Source organism: Typopeltis vanoorti, chromosome 19 (genome assembly GCF_054136105.1).
Source record: "Typopeltis vanoorti isolate ZY-2024b chromosome 19, IOZ_Tvanoo_1.0, whole genome shotgun sequence".
NCBI lineage: Eukaryota > Metazoa > Arthropoda > Arachnida > Uropygi > Thelyphonidae > Typopeltis > Typopeltis vanoorti.
Window position 1 is genome coordinate 26,589,473 of NC_143567.1, and position 15,865 is coordinate 26,605,337.

Sequence of the window (15,865 nt, forward strand, 5' to 3'; positions counted from 1 at the left end):
CATCTATTGGCATTAGAATGAGTTAATGATTCTCAAATGCCTTCATTTATCAATTGAGGAGGGAAGGAAGTATTTGAATTTTTCCCTAAACGTCTTTGGTTTCTTTTAGGGGAAAGCCGAACATATTACCATCTCGGGTCATGATGGAGGTACAGGAGCAAGTAGCTGGACGGGAATAAAAGGTGCTGGACTACCGTGGGAGCTGGGAATTGCCGAAACCCATCAAACCCTTGTGCAGAACGATCTGCGATCAAGAATAGTACTTCAAGCAGATGGACAGATTAGAACTGGTAAGCTATGTTCTCAGGATTTTGCAGTAGGTATTCTAAAAAGTGGATCACAGTAATTAATGAAATAGATTATTATTATTATTTTTTTTTTCGTCATCAGGTTTTGATGTTATTGTGGCTGCTTTGCTTGGCGCTGATGAGTTTGGCTTCTCCACAGCTCCCTTAATCGTTCTGGGTTGTACCATGATGAGGAAATGTCATCTCAACACCTGCCCTGTTGGAATCGCCACGCAGGTACGCTGAAATGAAGTCGCCTCGTTCTTTTAAAACATAAAATGTATTTATTTTTTTTTTAGCATTTGCCTTAGAACAAATTAAAAACACGTGAAACTTTTTTTTACATTTAAATACATTCTAATAAATACTAACACAAATATGTAAATATTATCGCCGAGGACTTATATTTTAAGATACGAACGATTCCGAAATTTTTGCGGAGAATTCCGACCGCTGGTTTTGAACTATTTCCTTAAAAGTTTAAATTCGAACAGTTCGAAAACTACGCAGTTAGAACGATCATGTCGTCGACTACACGCGGACCTAACGAAGGTCAATAATTGACAATACGCGACAAAAATATAAAAGTTAGAAGGAAAAAAAAAAAGTGTCGCTTATCTCCTAAAGCCCTTTCGCATACTCTCAAGGGCGTAGTTGTTTTGCATTCTTTGGCTTCGTTCTACCACAAGTTTTACCTGCAAAATGACGGTGCAGTAACTTAACTCCAAGCTAATTGTGTGCACGGTACCCATATCTGGATAATTACTTTTTTTTATTTTTTTCCAGTTTACTTTATCTGAGGATAACTTGGACATGTCGCATTTAATGTGACTACAGGTCAAAAAGGACACTTAAATCAAATTATTCTAGATATATAATATCTAACTTCTCGCTATGCTAGAAAATTAAATGGCACGAAGAATACATACTACAGTTGGTCAAAAAAGAAAATAAAAATATTGAATCTTTCCAAAAGACTGTTACGAAGAATTCTTTGTGCGATTTGTTACATTGTCTTAACAAGTACAATGTAACAAAGTCAGAATTTTCTGAAATTGGAGGAAGCCAGTTTTTATTTTTTAACGGTGACTGAAAGCCGAGTTCATCGCTGTCGATGAGTTTGCATGCATTGGGGGAAAGTGTACGACAAGCATCTACCACCATCGCGTGATCCTAAACCCAAACAGTCGTGTTACATAAAATAGTGCGACTTTTATTGTCGATTTTTCTGAGTGGGATGGAGGGGGAACACTCCCATGATAGATTACCTCCGGACTGTAAAATGTTACAATAAAATTAGCATTTACGATCACATAAAATACAGGATGTTTCAAAAAGAATGACCGATTTTTTCTCATATATTAATTAAGCGTAGCGGCTATTTGGGCGCTAGTAGTGGCATCTAGCGGTCGTCCTATCAAACTCTAGGCCTAGGCCGTTCACATGGCACAAGTCGCATTCATTTGTGGTTCGTGGTTGCAGAGATATACAATTTTCAAATCGGGACATTATTTTTGAAACACCCTGTATATTAAAAAAAAAAAAATAAATATTCGAATCATTAACATCCTTTATACGGATGTTTAAATGTTTGTTACTAAAATGAATAAATTAGCTCATAAGAGGTCATTTATTTTTGCGAAATACACAAATAGTATTCAGAGATCATCTTTTTTTATTATTATTTTAGGATCCTGAACTAAGGAAGAAATTCGAAGGGCAGCCAGAGTATATGGTGAACTATTTATTTTTATTAGCGGAAGAAGTAAGTCTACCTATCAATACAGAGTTATATTTTCAGATAGATACGGAGAATTTTTTAATGTTAATCATGCATCCCCAAAGTCATCATTTACGTGTGAATATAAGGTAATGTTTGTGTTTTCTAGTGGTAGGCAGTACTACTGGAAAAATTGAAAATATTGTTGATAATTTAAAAAGTTAAAAAAAAAAAACGCTTTTTTTTAATCTTGAGTAGAAAGTCGTTAATCAATTTTAAAATTAAACAGCTGTAAGGAAAATGGCTTTCGTTTTTTTTTCTTTTTGTACAGGTTCGCGCCTACATGGCCATGATGAGAATTAAAAAATTTCAAGATCTAATAGGAAGAACCGACTTGCTTCGAGTGTACAAAGAGTCTAACAATCTCAAAGCAGAACTGCTAGACTTCTCAGACATGCTAGTAAATGCTGTAAGATTAAGACCGAGTGCTAGCATCTTAGGAGGAAGTGTTCCACCGGATTTTGAACTCGGAAAGAGACTTGTAAGTAAAATTAGTCTATCATCAAAATCGTTGCGAACGAATGTAACTCAAATTATTATTAATTAATTATTTTTTAACAGGACAATGTCCTTATAAAGGAAGCAGCCGACGTTATAACAGGTACGAGACAAAATATCACAATCCATATGGCAATTTCCAATCTGGATCGAGCATTTGGATCTACATTGAGCTACCACATTGCTTTGTAAGTGGGCATTATATTCTTCTGGATATAGAATAAGATACTGAGGGATTCTGTATGTGAATGCATTTTATTTTCGTATTCAAATATGGAGTTTCTCTTCTAATTTTTTTTTTTTTTTTTTTTTTTTTTTTTTTTTGAAACAGAAAATATGGTGACAATGGACTTGAACCTGATGCTATTAAGATCAAGTTAGAGGGTTCTGCAGGACAAAGTTTTTGTGCTTTTCTGGTTAAAGGAATAACGGTAGACTTAGAAGGAGACTCCAATGATTATGTTGGGAAGGTAATTGAAGTCATTTTTTGCTAATCGAAACCAATATCATTGGTGTGTTATCCTCCCTGGCCCCTTCCTTCGATCATTTTTAATCTAATGGTCTCTTGTTTTGTTATAGGGACTTTCCGGAGGTGAAATTATTGTCCGTCCACCCTCTGACATGCCCGACGATTTCCGTTCTGAGTTGAATGTCATCGTTGGTAATGTCTGCTTGTACGGAGCCACATCTGGGAAAGCGTTCTTCAGAGGCATAGCAGCCGAAAGATTTTGCGTGAGAAACTCGGGGGCAATAGCCATAACGGAAGTAAGAACCGATTCTAACCAAATAGCAAAGTATAAATTGTGTAAATGAAATGTATGGTTTTCATAAATATTCTATGCAGCATATTTCATTTTTATGAACTTTATTAATCCCGGATTATATTATTATTACGTGACATCACCAAGGACTCATCTCGGGGAGTTGCGGGGTGGGGTGGGGGGGGCTCTGGGTTAATACTCCACATAATCTAACGTTCCCACTATTTAATCCTTCATCCACACACACACACACACACACACACACACACACACACACACACACACACACACACACACACACACACACACACACACACACACGATGGTACCATTCGCCATCTACTGTTGCCAAGTGTTTTTGTCTGTAAATTGCATTTATTTATGCTCTGGCCGATTTACCACGATGCGTGATGAAAATTGCAAGCTTCCAGGAGAAAAAATCTCAGATACCTCCGAAGGAAATCGGCTAGATCTCTCTTCACACAACAAGAATCAAACTCGGATTTTGATTGCAACAGGCTTATTAAGTAGCATACTATTACCAAATAAAGGTGAGGTTAGACTTTTTACACAAAATTTGTAGTTTGAATAATGCAAACCATTCACCAATAGCTACTAACAACACATTGGATGCATCTTAAGCTGTAGAAGTTCGTATAATTCATGTATAAAATCATTATTACCTCCTGTACCTACTGAATACCTGATCAGGGTTTCTATGTTCAACCGCTTGTGCTACCCATAATAAGTAGGGCAGATCATACCCGCCCTTCTTTGAAGGTATTGTCCCCATGATTTACTATTCAAATATCTGAAATATGGGTAACGTTGTGGTATAAATTTATCTAACGTATTGAAACTAGGATCTATTTTGGTCATCTGAAACTTCTTTTAAAAAATGAAATAAAATTAGGTGCCCAGAAATATGAATGTGTGTTTCTGAAATGTTTCTAATAGCTCTGCTGTTCTATTAAAAATAATTTGTCATATTGATTAAGCTTTTTGTCCACAACCATATGGAATTTACATAACTATTAGAAACAACGTATTAACATAGTTGCTATTATTATTATAGACAGAAATTTTGCCATTTTTAATTTGAATTTTTAAAAATGCTGTCTTTTTCTGGTAAGATGATGAAAACGTACGGTCTATTAATCGCTACATGTACTCTAAATATCCCCCTTTTTTAATTCTAGGGAGTTGGGGATCATGGCTGTGAATATATGACTGGAGGTCGCGTTGTGATTCTAGGACTCACTGGTCGTAACTTTGCAGCTGGAATGTCTGGTGGAATAGCTTACGTGATGGACAGGTAAATTGACTATCTGTACAGCGTAATGTGAATGCACTAACATTAAAATATATCTTATGAGTAAACAATGTTGTCACAAAAAATAATTCGCCTTTCAGAGATGGAACTTTTCGTTCAAAATGCAATCCTGCGACTGTTGACTTACTACCGGTGGAACATTCGGATGACTTTCTATTTTTGGAGAACTTAATGAGAGAGTTTCATGAGAAAACGGGCTCTACTGTAGCTCAAGAAATGCTGAGTCAGTGGCCCAAAATGGCATCGATATTTGTTAAGGTAAGAATCGTTCTACAACCAGTCAAATCTTTTTTGTCCGCACATGTTTCGATTGAATTCTGTGTTTTTCTTAATTCTGGCCTCTGGTGTTTTCAGGTATTTCCAAAAGAATACCAGAGAGCTCTTAAACAAGTATTGGAAGAAGAAAAGGAAGCCAGAATTGTGGTGAATAAGTCCAGAATGACTAAAATGATTTCTGATATCCAAGACATTGAAGAGATTGCTCGGACTTCTAAGAAGCTTCCAACATTGGATAAGACAAGGTGGGACTGATTTATACAAAATAAATAAATAAATAAATGTGCAAATGGACAGCTACTCAACATATGGCTTTCTAACTGTTATTTTCATTTTTTTAGAGGATTTATGAAGTACAATAGAGAAAAATCCCAGTACCGGTCAGTGAGCCAGAGAATCGCAGACTGGAAAGAAATCTACAACCACCAGGGGGTGCGAAAATCGCTACGAGTACAGACTGCCAGGTAAGACAATGTTCATAATATTTGGAGGCAAAACTCACTTTGAAAACAACTATAAAAATGCACAAACATTTTTATGTTGCCCACTTAGCAATAAACGCGAGTCTTTACGAGAGTTTTCTTTCTCCAATAGTAAAAGCAAACCTAGGAAACTTAATGCTCGGCACTGAACGAGTCGTAAAACGAGACGTGATAGGGGTGTTTGTGGAAGTAGTTACCATAGCAACTGCGATCGTTCCGCGAATTTAATGTGGATGTAAATGAGGAGAAGCTTGCTTTAGGTACACCGTAAACCTAAGGATTCTTAATTTAATTTTTCGCTCTTCTTTAGCTTGCATCATCGAATACCCACAACATTTTAAATATGCACATGTCTTAGACGCACTAGTTTCCGTGACCAGAAGGAGATTTTCTAAGAAATCCACTATTTGTTCAGCGTCTCCATGGAGAACCCAAAACATCGCACATAATTTTAAGAAGCATACATATCAATGTATGTAAAATTGCAGCCAATTTTATTTCAAACTGCATATAAAATTCATTCGGATAGATGAAATCGAATTTCGTTTTGCTACAATCACTTTAAAGGAATTCGCTTGGATTCATGAGAAACACGAATCCAAAGGCCACCGTGGAGATATTTATTGATGCTTCAGTCCAAAAACCCTAAATAAATATACAGATAACAAATTTAACAACTAATAAATGCGACTTTTAAAAGATGACCAAAAGTACACTTCATTCTCGGGTGTATTTCTCCTATCGCTAGAATTTGCCCTATAAATAAAAATCTTCGTTCAATATTTTCAGAAAATTACAGCTTACACAAGCTACATGCGAATTTGCCCTCTGTTTATCCGATTATTTTTTTTTTCATATAAAATGAAAATAAAATATAAAATAAAATAAGTCATTTATCAACTTATGTATTAAATTTTTAAGGTATTAAAGTCTACAACTATTCTTGGATGGAAGTGCCATTAAAAATGACCAATATTTTATGATAATATACAGTATTTCTTACTTACTGTGTTGTGCTATTTATCATATACAGCAGCAGCGCTACCTATTCATTTTAACTTCTAAATAGAGTACATTTTTCACTGTTGTAATAAAATTCATTATTACCAATCAGTTTTCAGTTAATAAAAAATAAAATTGTTTTTATAATTTTATTTTATTCGTTTAATATATATATATACATACATATATTTGCGAATTTTATACTTTATTCCGAGTATGTCATATTCAAGAGCGACACTTAACGGAGTATCTAGCAACTGTAAATAGGCTTAGGTTAGTTTATCGTTATTCTTCCAGTTCATGATATCAAAATTGCTTGTTTACAAAAGGAATATTAGGTGACTTAAACTGATCCTAATTGAGTATATTTGCAATAGTTCTTTCTTCCCTATAAAAATTAATTCACCTTTAAATTGTTTTAATATTCAAATGGACGTTATATTTACTGTGAGCATTTTTTATATGCTACCTTTTGTATACAACGATATTGCTAAATAGCAGCCGACAGATTATTTGTTTACACAGGGAACGAAATGATAATGTAATGTTTCGAACTTATATAATAATCGAGTATTTATGTAAATTATATATTTCAAATATTTCTTTAATATGTAAAATAATCTAATAATAATAATACAGCATATTCAGAGTTAGTTTTTTAACTTGTTATAACTTATTATTATGCAAAATATGTTTATACCTGGTAGCGCATGCGCAATGTATTTAGACCTCTGAGATAGCTACGCAGGTGTTTACTGTTTGGTACAACAAAACTTAAATGAATTTCAGATTACTTATAGATGGATAGCGAAGTATAAATAGATTAGTGTATATCCTCTGGATAAAATTCCAAAATGGAATTTGGGAGTGTTATCGAGCGAGATGTTATATTTGTTCTTGGACATTGTTTTAGAAAGTCTGAGAATTAAGAGATTGGCGTTTGTCTGCAGAATGTGATTTAACGAGAATGCTAAGTATATTAGAAAATAGAACAAACATGATATTAATAACAAAACTTATGACAGATTTAGCAGTTATAATTTTAGTAACTTAAGCATTTAATCTTAAGATTTTTTACCCCAATGTTCCAGATGGGTTGTTGAGTCATTATCAACATCGATTTGCTTTGTTTCAGGTGTATGGACTGTGGGGTACCATTCTGCCAGTCATCTCATGGTTGTCCTTTAGGAAATATCATCCCTAAGTGGAACGATTTAGTTTTTCAAGTAAGATGTGCATAATTTTCTAGTTTATTTTGCCTACTTTACATTTTCTTTTCGCTCGCAGTATTCCTTTATTAGGTTTGTTCTCCCCCCCCCCCCCCTTAGATATATTCTGCCTTGCCTATATCTGATTTTTCATATACAGAGTTATTTTAGAGTCGATATAACAATATAAAAAATATTCTGACTAGCTTTGGAACTGACAAACAGATCCAAGGGCTCTTCTCGTAAAGAATTCCGGACATTTCCAGGGAAAATTTATTTCAAATACATTTAAGTGAATTTTTTATCGTTTAATACTCTGTATATTTAATTTAAACAATATCCTTTTTTTTACACACTCCAGAAACATATGAACGTATTAACTACAAACTAATAACATAAATAACAATTCTTAAACCTTCTTACAAATTACGAAGTTTCGATCAATATTTGTACTTAATTTTCCAATATAACTAGTTGTTTTTTTATTTTGTTATTTAAGTATTGTTTTTTTGTGTAGTAATTGTGCAACAGGCTAATATACAATACTGAAATTTTGAATTCGTAGGATAATTGGAAAGAGGCTTTAAGTCAACTGCTACAAACCAACAATTTCCCAGAATTCACCGGTAGAGTATGTCCAGCTCCATGCGAGGTAAGGTTACAGTTATTAAAACTTTGGTTGGTTTGGGGACGGGAGGGTATTCTATATAATAGAACGATTGTTGACTTAAAATCTCCAGAACAGAATTTGCATATTCAACTTCGTTTGTGTATTCCTTTTGTGCTGATCTGGAAAAGATGGCTTGGTAAGTCCAGTTTTTTCTTTACGAAGAAAAATCATTTTTTATCTATTTTAATTCTGTCTGTTTGCTATTACAATGCATGCTTTTCTTTCTCTCTGATAGGCAGCCTGTGTTCTTGGAATTAACGAACCTCCTGTCACTATCAAGAATGTCGAGTGTGCCATCATTGATCACGCTTTTCACATGGGATGGATGACACCGCAGCCTCCGAAGAATCGCACAGGAAAAACAGTCGCCATTGTGGGAAGTGGACCAGCTGGGTTGGCTGCAGCAGCTCAACTCAATAAAGTAAAATATGAGATTATTTGAAGTATCAAATGGTTTTTGGAATTCTCAATTAGCGTTTATTTTGTGCTTATTTGGTTCTCCATTTCTAGGCTGGGCATTTGGTGATGGTATACGAGAGGAATGACAGAGTCGGTGGACTTCTTCAATATGGTATACCTAGCATGAAACTGGATAAAGAGGTGTGTGTTAAAGGCAAAATTATTTTTGGTACTTTTACTCAATATTGCATTTATTTCTTAAATATTAAAGTTTAAATTTGCTAGGTCTAATCCACTGAACGTATGTTACATAGTCGAAAGAAAAAAAAAAGAAATATGTTGTCCCCCCCCCTTAATCTTTAATTTTGGAGATTGGGATTTGTGTCCCTGTTTTCAAGGTAATATTTGAGTTCATTTCTATAGTTCTTGCTTTAGGATGCTGCCATATTAATGGCTTATTCGTTTGTGCGTTTGGTCAAAATGGTGTCTCTTCCAAGACATGTCCAAGAAATTAGCATCGAGAAACCAAAGGGTACTCTGAAGATTGGTACGAAATTTTCCGCAGTCTGATATGATAACGATAAACCAGGACTTCATAATGACAAGAGTTCAAGCTGGGACATTACAAATCTTAATCGGACTCACAAATGATCAATCTTCGCGTGCATTCGACAGCACCGAATTCTTTCGTACAAAGAACATCTCATCTGGACAGCGTTTGGAAGTCCGTTATATGGAGTGACGAATCATGCTCTATTATTTTCGCATCGGATGAATCCAGCCATTTTACTTGGTCTCTTACCTTTTGAATTGGATTTGAATTCCAATGTATAAACCATTCTATTATCCCTTCTAGAATCTTTAAAATTTTCAATTAAAGGTCGCAGGTCCCAAAGGTTTAAACGTAGTACTAATGTTGGTGATAGAATATCGAAGTTGGAGTCATGCTGTAGTGTGTCAAGTTTACGTTTAGACATTTAAATTGTCTGTTGCTTTCAGATATTAAACAGAAGAATCCGTCTCATGGAAGAAGAGGGTGTACAGTTTCGAACTAACGTAGATATAGGCAAGGATATCTCAGTGCGTGATCTACGTAACGAAAATGATGCAGTTCTATTGGCTGTTGGCTCCACGTGGCCAAGGGACTTACCCATACCAGGTATGGTTAAACTGCTACTCTACGAAGCTACTTTATTTGCCTATTTCTCCGTGTCACTCTGTTTTGAAAATATTTTCTTTTTATTCCCAGGAAGACATTTAAAAGGAATTCATTTCGCTATGAGCTATTTGGAATCCTCTCAAAAGAAAAAAATGGGTAATGACATTGACATTTCGGCTGTCGATGCCAAAAACAAAGATGTCATCGTTATTGGAGGAGGAGACACAGGAGTTGATTGCATTAGCACTGCATTGAGACAGGTAAGATCGTAAACATAACCACTGGAATATTGGTGTGAATTTCCTGTTGTTATAAATGTATTCCACAAGCAGGAACTTGGACTTAATATTTATTTCATGGTTTATTCCTGTAGGGAGCCAGAAAAATTGTAACATTTGAACTCCTACCCGAACCTAAAAAATCACGGGGGGATGCCAACCCATGGCCTCAATGGCCAAGGATATTCAAGGTCGAATACGGTCACGAGGAAGTACGAGTTAAGTTCGGTAATGATCCACGACAGTTTTCCATCCTCAGCAAGGTACTGACGGAGTAAACCATACAGATATATATATTTTTTAATTAAAACATTTTCGTAGTATACATTCATCAGAAAATGGCTCTAAAAGCTTCTTAACTTTGATTTTCAGGAATTTCTGGATGATGGACAAGGCCACGTAGCTGGAATTCGAACATCAAAAATCAAGTGGTTTAGAGATGCAACAGGAAGGTGGAATATGAATGAGATTTCTGATAGTACACGAGATTTCAAGGTAATGTTTTTTTTTTTTTTTTCTCTCTCACTTTGTTTTCTAAGCTTGCAACAGGGAGTGTATTCATGTTCTTTGAAGAGCGACAGCTTAAAGTCAGTGTGACAGAATCACTGGATAATATTCGGCATTCGAGTGTGTGATGGAGTAACTTGCAAATGAATTTGTAGTTGCGTTTTTGCATGATTTAGAACACTCTTGTAGTTAAAGCTATTCAGAAGCACCTGATACCGTTGCAAGTTTTGTTTTCTTAAGGTATCATTTAATAATTATTTTTCACTTTGCATGCCATTCAACTAAGCCTAATATGTAGTCTATAGTCACCTTCATTAATTCAATCTGAATACGTGTTGTTTATTAATAGCGTGTATTCTTTTAGCTGTCTGTCTTGTTGGATAGAAAACTAGCTAAACAGGTTAACTTACCTTCGTTTGAAAAGTCGATATAAAGGTTTTCGTGACGCGGTATATTATTATTACTATTACATGACTCTTCCAGGAAGTCCAAGGACTCATCGCAGAGGGGAATTTTCTCTGCCTCGCTAAATACATTTCATTCTCTCCACTACTACTTAATCCTATTACTACGACACTACTATCATCAATGCCATCTACCACCCATCATCACCAACAACTATTTTTTTTTTTTTTTTGTCTATAAATTGCGTGTGTTCTGAAGGCCGATTTGTTTGTATTTATTTATACTGTGCTGTCTGCCAGAACCGTCAGCAGTTTGTAAAATGAATGTCTCCAATGATGACGTGCATGATTTTTCGCTTTATTTTAATAAAATTGTAAATTAATAATTTAATTGAATTTGCAGAAAGCATAGTCGCGTTTATTATTATTATTTTTTTTTATTTACACAAAATGATAATCACGCAGTTCGCATCCTTGCTCTGAGATATCTGTTTTAAGGTCAACACTGCGTTATTTCGATGAAATAAATAATACGAAGCATATCAGTTTTCAAGTAACAGTTGGCTTGCATCGAGAGTCAGCATTAAGTCCTTTCCTGTTTAATATTGTGATGGAGGAGGGGAGAGAAGACGCGCCTTCGACTATGTTGTACGCGGATGACATCGTGCTGTGTGTGCAGAATCAAGAGAAGAAGTGGCAGCTAAACTGGAAAGTACTGGAAGAGAGAGGTATGAGACTGAGCAGAAGTAAGACAGAGTATATATGCTGCAAAGTGGATGGCAGACAGATCTGGAGCTGGAAGGAAATGTCATCAGGAAGGTTAGGGACTTTAGATACTTCGGTTCAACAGTGAAAGAGGATGGAGAGGCTGGGAAAGAAGTGGGATGCAGGATAAAAGCTGAATGGAGGAACTGGAGAGAGAAATGGCTGGAGTGTTTTGCGATAAGAGGATGCCGATCAATCTAAAAGGCAAAATCTACAGGACAGTAGTGAGAACAGCTATGACGTATCTATGGGAACTGTGGCCCTGAGGAAAAATAACATCAGCAGGATTGAGGTAGCGGAGACGAGAATGCTTAGGTGGATGTACGGTGTGACCAGAAAGGATTGTTTGAGAAATGGCTATGTAAGGGGAACGGTGAAAGTTACGAACTTAGGAGCGAAGATACAGGAGGCAAGGTTGAAATGATTTGGTCATGTGACAAGGAAGGACAACGAGTATGTGGGAATATAGGTCATGCAGATGGATGTGCAGGGGAGGAGGACTTGAGGATGAAGAACTTGGATGTGGTTACAGGCCAAGGTAGGAAGTTGTGGAGAAGACCCACTACAAACAGTCGATTCTACTTAAGTAGGGCATGCTGCAAAAGAAGATATGACTGCAGCCTATGCAACTCGTGTTTCAAGTGATGTTTTTTTAAAAAAAAGCTTTTTGACTATGGTCAGTGCGTGTGTTCTATGGCTGGTTTTCGTTTGCTGGGGAGGAATCAACTATTAAAAGCCAGTTTTCGATTCGAATAAGACTTCACAGAATGCTATTCTGCACTTTTTTTTTATTTAGTAATTATTTCTTTTCGTTCCGCATCCTTTAAATTATAAATAAGGATTATCTTCATTCGTATTTAAATGCAACATCCAACCTTGATCACTGCCTTGCTAGAAAAATGGAAGATTGTAACACATCTTTGGCGACTGCTTTTAAAATTGCGAACCAAAGCCTTTGAACAGTTGAAAAGCGATTAAATAGTGTTTAATTAAACTAAAATGAAAGTCGTACCTTTTAATGGGTAATGAAAAATTCCATGAACTGAATGCTTGGTAGAAATGAAATACTTCCTTCAATTGTAAACATTTAAACGCTGTCAACAAATCGACAATAAAAGTATCGACGCTGACTGTAATTATTCCCCACTCTGCTAAAAATAATTAAAGAAATAAATGACATGCCATTTTTATTTACCGAAGGGAACAAACGACACGACAGAGTCCTAGGTGTTGGCATCGAGAGATCGTTACTGACACTGCTTCTCTTGTACCCTAAACTAGTACTTTATTCGTTGTATAGTGTGTGCGTTCTAACACTGATTTTGATGCACGGCCAGGTTGTAATGCCCAGTTTGTTCCGCAATTTAACTGCGGAAGAAACTCTGGAAACGGCTGGGAATGATAATAAAATCTTCAGTTGGTGCGTAGACCCACACTTCACTGTGCAGGCATTCGAAACCGAAAATCCCACGGAATAGATCGGACGGTGTCTTACTATAATATCAACCCTGTATATGGTCTTCGCCACGTTTGCAGTGTGCCCAGTTCACCATATCATAGATTTAAGTCCTCCGAAAGGACCACCTCCTCAATTCCATTTCTGATAACTCTCCTTAGCTTTGCATCATCAAACAGCTGAATATCTTCTCCAAAGGCATACAATCTCCACATATAGATATCAATAGTAATGAATCAAACACAAATTTTCGATTGACAATCGAAAATCAAGTTGAAAATGGCATTTCAACTTGACAATCTATTAATGTTGCCTTTTATAAAATAGAAATACGTACCACAGTATATACAGTTCCCCTAATCAGCTTCTGTTGTTAACTACTTTACAAAATATAATGAGATGATTACTAAAGCTTATTTGTCACTTAACATGTCTTTCAAAATAAATAAAGAAAAAAAAAAGGTTTATGTGCATTCAGTCTTGTAGCCTAATACTACGTTCTTTGTCACTTAATATATATTACGTTTCTGCAGTGTTGGGTCTATACTCTTCTTCCCCTTTTGTATGACCTTTGGACCGTGGCACTAATGTATTGTATCTTGATACCTTTTGGTCTGGGTTTAAAACTGAAATGAACGGATATTTCCATTCATTTCAGTTTTTATTTCTTATATAAAACTTGCAAAACAGACAAACGCTCAACACATGTCATTCATAGACAATATTCTGACCCTTACTGCCTTAGTTGTGTCGGCTATAATTCCAGCAGTGCCGCCAATGGGGAAGTCACTTGGCGTCATTTTTGTGGACTTCTAATTTAAGTTAATTACAGGATTGTACGCTATAAAACATTATAATAAAAAAAACAATTTGTAAGTACTTTTTTTCTTGCTTTTTGATTCAGTAAAATCGGCCATCACAACACTCAATTTACAGACAAAAAAAAAAAAAAAAAAACCTGTTGGTGATGGGCGATAGATGGCGTTCATTGTAGTTGTGTGTAGTGAGACATTTAAGGAGTAGGGGAGACAGTTGTGTGTAGCTGAATGAAATAGAGTGCCCTCTTGCGATGAGTTCTTGAATGGTGTCACGTAATAATAAAACTTTGGAAGATTTTATCATCAGATTTTAAATTTCTTTCTTCAGGGCCAAATTGAACTCCATTTTCGCATAGTTAATTCTTTATAATAGTTGTTAATAAAGTGAAAAGTTTTTAATTTTGTGTTGTATCACAGAAAATAACAATGCAACTATCAATTAATATAGCAGTTGGCTTATTCATTCCCAGGCTGACTTGGTGCTATTGGCAATGGGTTTTCTTGGACCTGAACGATATCTGTTAGAAGAACTCGATGTAGAACAAGATCCACGTTGCAACGTTTTGACTGACCCCTCGAAATACAGAAGTTCAGTGCCTCGTGTGTATGCAGCTGGAGGTAATTGTTTATGATAATTTTAATAATAAAGTTGAACAGCTATAAGAGTTATAATATTGCATTTATAAGGATTGAGTTGACAACAGGACTATTATTCTCATGTACTTATTACTTTATTATAATTGTCAGCTATTTGGTTACTTTACCAACTATTCTATCTGCATTTATTTGAATACAAATTGTTACATTTCTTTCAATCCTCGTAAATGCAGTGATAAATCAGATATTCAATGATTGCCATAATGGAAGTAAAAATGCTATCTTTGGTTTGAAGTAATATTCAACCATTGCTAAATTTAGATGTTTATATTCATCTTATTTTTCAGATTGTAGAATGGGCCAGTCTCTTGTGGTCAACGCTATTGCCGAAGGCCGATTAGCTGCCCGAGAGATTGATTCGGATATCATGTCCTATTCGTGTTTAGCAGGACCTGGAGGAGTCATTCCATACACTCACGAGTTAGCGAATGGCAGCTGAGAAAGGCAGGATGAATCTCACAAATCGAAATGATGTAAAATATTTCATTTATGGTGTTGCTAGTTTGTACTCACAAGCCACATTCAAACCCCCATGTAAAAAGTCGCATCATAAAAATCACGTAGCTGAGATATGGTTTCGCTGAAACTTCAATAAAAAATACTAATAATAAAAGTTGAACTAAGTGTATTTATTTGATGGATTAGAAGCATTGAACTTCTGTAGGCTTTATAGTAACTCACAAATTTTAATGTTTATTCATAAAATGTCTGTCTGTTTGAAGTTTATAATCTTTCGGGTAAATAAATCCGGTAATGCCGTTTATCTCCTATAGAGAGTATGCGAGGCCATTTAGCCTTGCTAACTAACTTTTGAAGACGTGGGCAGCTATCCCCACCCTTACGCAATGACAGAATAGTTTATCCACGACTTGATTTTAATTGGCATCAGCAGAGGAAAGGACAGAAGACAACTGCCGTCATTTCCTGATCCCCAACACCATATATTGCATTGAACATTTCAGCCATTGAAACGATTTTCTTGAGTACGGGTGTAAAGCCCGAGTTTGAAAGGGGAGAAGAAACCCACTCGCTCGTTCCAGAGATCGAGAAACGGTTAAAGAAAGACTTAGAAAAATATCCTCTAGTCGCGACTACAACTTTATCTTCCTTCAGAAGGCCTAGCGC

At 35.7% G+C, this 15,865-nt stretch overlaps 1 protein-coding gene across 4 annotated transcripts in view; it reads left to right on the top strand.

Annotated features, from left to right (window-relative positions):
* The window catches only part of LOC150095931 (uncharacterized), a 164,809-nt gene extending 149,450 nt beyond the window's left edge, over positions 1 to 15,359 (top strand). For 3 of the 4 annotated variants that reach the window (XM_090409353.1, XM_090409355.1, XM_090409354.1), the window contains exons 25-45: positions 110 to 290; positions 391 to 524; positions 1,978 to 2,052; positions 2,339 to 2,548; positions 2,629 to 2,753; positions 2,897 to 3,035; positions 3,145 to 3,330; positions 4,526 to 4,641; positions 4,740 to 4,917; positions 5,014 to 5,180; positions 5,277 to 5,399; positions 7,555 to 7,645; positions 8,193 to 8,279; positions 8,533 to 8,718; positions 8,808 to 8,897; positions 9,696 to 9,855; positions 9,946 to 10,115; positions 10,229 to 10,396; positions 10,506 to 10,628; positions 14,554 to 14,701; positions 15,028 to 15,359. In XM_090409353.1, the coding sequence (XP_090265479.1) occupies positions 110 to 290; positions 391 to 524; positions 1,978 to 2,052; positions 2,339 to 2,548; positions 2,629 to 2,753; positions 2,897 to 3,035; positions 3,145 to 3,330; positions 4,526 to 4,641; positions 4,740 to 4,917; positions 5,014 to 5,180; positions 5,277 to 5,399; positions 7,555 to 7,645; positions 8,193 to 8,279; positions 8,533 to 8,718; positions 8,808 to 8,897; positions 9,696 to 9,855; positions 9,946 to 10,115; positions 10,229 to 10,396; positions 10,506 to 10,628; positions 14,554 to 14,701; positions 15,028 to 15,179 (3,009 nt within the window). In that variant the 3' untranslated portion in view covers positions 15,180 to 15,359. Of the gene's footprint in view, positions 1 to 109; positions 291 to 390; positions 525 to 1,977; positions 2,053 to 2,338; positions 2,549 to 2,628; positions 2,754 to 2,896; positions 3,036 to 3,144; positions 3,331 to 4,525; positions 4,642 to 4,739; positions 4,918 to 5,013; positions 5,181 to 5,276; positions 5,400 to 7,554; positions 7,646 to 8,192; positions 8,719 to 8,807; positions 8,898 to 9,695; positions 9,856 to 9,945; positions 10,116 to 10,228; positions 10,397 to 10,505; positions 10,629 to 14,553; positions 14,702 to 15,027 lie in introns of those variants that run through there. The other variant, XM_090409356.1, reaches the window with a different exon arrangement.
* The last annotated feature ends 506 nt before the right edge of the window (positions 15,360 to 15,865 follow it).